This window comes from Priapulus caudatus, unplaced genomic scaffold (genome assembly GCF_000485595.1).
Source record: "Priapulus caudatus unplaced genomic scaffold, Priapulus_caudatus-5.0.1 Scaffold652, whole genome shotgun sequence".
Taxonomy (NCBI): Eukaryota; Metazoa; Priapulida; class Priapulimorpha; order Priapulimorphida; family Priapulidae; genus Priapulus; species Priapulus caudatus.
Window position 1 is genome coordinate 119,372 of NW_014577713.1, and position 3,571 is coordinate 122,942.

The following is a 3,571-nucleotide window of genomic DNA, read 5'->3' on the forward strand; positions in this document are numbered from 1 at the left end:
AGCGAGCCAGCTGTTATACACATACATGTTACATTCTGGCGGAGGTATGCACTCTCCGTGAGTGCCCTCTGTCTAGTTATCCGTTTGCTGTCACTCCTACACTCGAAAACTGTTAGTGAGGCCTACCACGTGCAACTGTCGCTCTCATTGCCGCGCTACGATTCGTGACTTCGCAGCTTACTTTCACGTTTCTAATGCCGAGCGGTCGTGTCAGCATGCTAAGCGCAGCGCCGGGAGCAACGGCTCTTGTGATAACCTCGTAAATATTAGTCTTCAAAGTGCGAGGGACTACATCGAAGACGGAAAGAGACAAAGTTACATGATCACATAGGCAGATCGATACTGCGGATCGTAGTTGAGAAAACGCCAGGCCACAATTAAAAAAATCGTTGTTTGCCTTTACCCGACCCAGGCTGAAAAGTTTGGGTAGGTAGGTCGGCTTTTTTTTAGGGCGTTTTTTTTTTACAAATTCAGCATGGTGTCTACATGCTCGGGTGTGCTTGGGTGGAAATACCTTTTATGTTGAATGTTTGTTTTGCTTGGTACATATAATGTATTGCCTACAGATTTTTATAATGTAGGGCCTACAGTGATACAATTTGTTTTAAAAAAAAAGTAAATTATTTTTTTTTAGTTGGCCCCTTATTGGCGGGTCGGTCGGTTGAGGGCAAACAAACAATATTTTTATTAGAACTAACAGGGTTAATTATTACTCAACCGTGAAGATTGGAAACGTACAGCTTACGTTGGCTTTCTCAAAGCTAACTGATGATTATCAGTTTTGACCACCAGATGGTGTAGTGGTCAATAGCTTAGTCCACACGTGACTGAGCCTGTATCCCACCTCGTCACGGTTGATGTTCGGGGTCTTGCGGATCCAGATGGCCTCCTTAATCCATTGCCTGATTTTGATTGGCTCGCGATCGATTATCTTCGAATTATCCCAATCGATATCTTTATATTATTATATGATATATTATTATATTTTAATATTTTTATTATGGGCTCACGAGTTCTCCTCCTGGCGCGCTATTGCAGGAAGCCTACTGCAGCCACATCGGCGTCGAGTTCATGTTCATCAACAGCTACGAGCAGTGCGACTGGATCCGGCAGCGCTTCGAGACGCCCGGCGCCACGCGGCTGTCCACGACGGAGAAGCGCTTGCTGTTTGTGCGTCTGCTACGCTCGACGAGGTGCGTACGAGACTCGACGCGGACAGAAGATGTCCCGCGTGGAGGTCAGGGGGAAATTTTCGTTGTTTTTTTTTCACGGGAGCTCTTTTTCAAAAAGTCTGTCGGAAAAAAATAGCTCTCGTCACAAATTTTACGGGCGCTATTTTGAGCCTCACGGGAGCGATTTCGGAGGTTCGAAAAGCGAATCGCTCATTGCTCCAGTGTATTTTTTTACCCTGGTGGAGGTACACGTGTGCATCAGGAACGCTGGTCGCGTCTCTGTGAAGCGTTCAGAATCGGGCCGACAGAAAGACTATACATTGGCGCAACAGAACTTTAGGTGTTTTTTTTTTATCTGTAGAGCAGTAATTAAGTGACCTGACTACATTTCCTTATTATGTAACACACACGCACACGCGCGCATATTTTTTTATTTTTTTATTTAAGAGAATTAAACTTAATAATGGAAATAAAATACATACTCACATATATGCATCTAAGAATATGTATATATATATACGTACATATATATGTATATATATATACGTACATATAAGACGTAAAAGTGTGTTCTTGCTCACACGTGACCGACTCTTCTAGGTTTGAGGACTTTATGAAGGAGCATTGGTCAGCTGAGAAGCGCTTTGGCCTCGAGGGATGTGAGGTGTTGATTCCCGCCATGAAGCAGGTCATTGACCTGTCGACTGCATTCGGAGTCGACAGCTTTGTCATGGCGATGCCGCACAGGTATTAGTAGTGTCATTATTATTAACAGTAATTATAGCAAAACAAGGACCACAATATACATAAGTGTACTTGTCATACTTTTTGTGTATATATCCTTGGTAGTTATCCAATTTTATGAATTCAAAATACATTGTAAAAGTATGCTATATCATGGGTATAATTACATAATTAAATAAATATAAATAAATAAATATACAGCGACCGTATCCGTGGGAATGCACGTTCGCCGTGATGGCACCTGCCTGCCCTGTCTGTCGTACGTCATGCTTGCGCTGGGATTTTCTGGGCTGGTTTTTCCAGATTTCCCCCAAAATTAATTTTTTTTTTAAAGTTTTTAGTAGTTTACATGGCTCGTGAGATGTGTTGTGGCGTTAAATATTGAGGGGATGTTCACTGTAGCATGAATCATACTGTAAGGTTTTAATCGTAATTAAAAGCCAACGGCAAGGAGAGATATTGTACTGTGGGAAAACCTGCACATTTGTGATGGATCAGGTAACTGCTCTGACGTTTACAGTCATGAGTCAAGCTAGCTCTTGGCTGCAAGTCTGATCTTTTTTTGCATTGCAGAGGAAGGTTGAATGTGCTCGCCAACGTATGTAAGAAGCCACTGGACCAGATCTTTTCTCAGTTTGAAACCGTTAAGCCGTCTGAAGAGGTATGCCAACACTAAACTCCCCAGTTCTACCATCTATGTGTGTCCAGCTTCGGATAGACACGTTGCCCGTCCACAGTAATTTTCACAGTGATGTGACTTGGGCCAGCTTCTTAAGCTGTCGAAATCCCAGCTGACAAAACAGGGGTGCACGTCTTGTCAGAAATCAAATTAGTCTTAACACTAGTCTTAACATAAAGTTTTACTCTTAGATGGAACTCTCTATACACTGCATATGAGCCACTCGTAACTTTACAACGTTTCTGTCAATGGTCTACGAGAAAAGGTTGATGTTTAAACTAATGTTCAGACTAATTTTGTTTCTGACAACGGGCCTACGCTTTTATACTGTTTACGCTGGGTTTTATAAACTCACTACCTCAGGAACCGGTAGGATGACTGCAAGATTGTTCGTTGAGTACGTGTTTGTGCACAGGTCAGAGTGGTGGGGCCTGTTTAAAGCTGGGTTCATGCTACCGACTTTTTGTTGGCGAATTGGCAAATTGGACCAACTTCCCAACTATACAACCGACAATCGGCAGTACGTGTAAACGCAAAATTTGCGCGACCAACAGATCGATAGTAACTAGTTGGGAGATTAGAATCATGAAATCATTAGATCATGTTCTATTTTCGCCAATTCGGAGTTGCCGAATTGCGAAATTGGTCCAACTCGCCAATTCGCCGACATAAAGTCGGTAGTGTAAACCTAGCTTAACGCCGGTGCTGTGAACATTATACCCTGTGTGGCAGCGCTGCTGTAGGCAATACCCTGTGTGGCACTGCTGCTGTAGGCAGTACCCTGTGTGGCAGCGCTGCTGTGAACATTACCCTGTGTGACAGTGCTGCTGTGAACATTACCCTGTGTGGCAGCGCTGCTGTGAACATTACCCTGTGTGACAGTGCTGCTGTGAACATTACCCTGTGTGACAGTGCTGCTGTGAACATTACCCTGTGTGACAGTGCTGCTGTAGGCAGTACCCTGTGTGACAGCGCT

General features: G+C 43.7%; 1 protein-coding gene across 1 annotated transcript in view; it reads left to right on the forward strand.

Moving 5' to 3' along the window:
* LOC106812461 (2-oxoglutarate dehydrogenase, mitochondrial-like) overlaps positions 1 to 3,034 on the forward strand; it is a 5,152-nt gene extending 2,118 nt beyond the window's left edge. The window contains exons 2-6 of the mRNA XM_014816346.1: positions 177 to 259; positions 1,039 to 1,193; positions 1,773 to 1,919; positions 2,490 to 2,577; positions 3,011 to 3,034. Of these exons, the coding sequence (XP_014671832.1) occupies positions 177 to 259; positions 1,039 to 1,193; positions 1,773 to 1,919; positions 2,490 to 2,577; positions 3,011 to 3,034 (497 nt within the window). The remainder of the gene's footprint in view (positions 1 to 176; positions 260 to 1,038; positions 1,194 to 1,772; positions 1,920 to 2,489; positions 2,578 to 3,010) is intronic.
* The last annotated feature ends 537 nt before the right edge of the window (positions 3,035 to 3,571 follow it).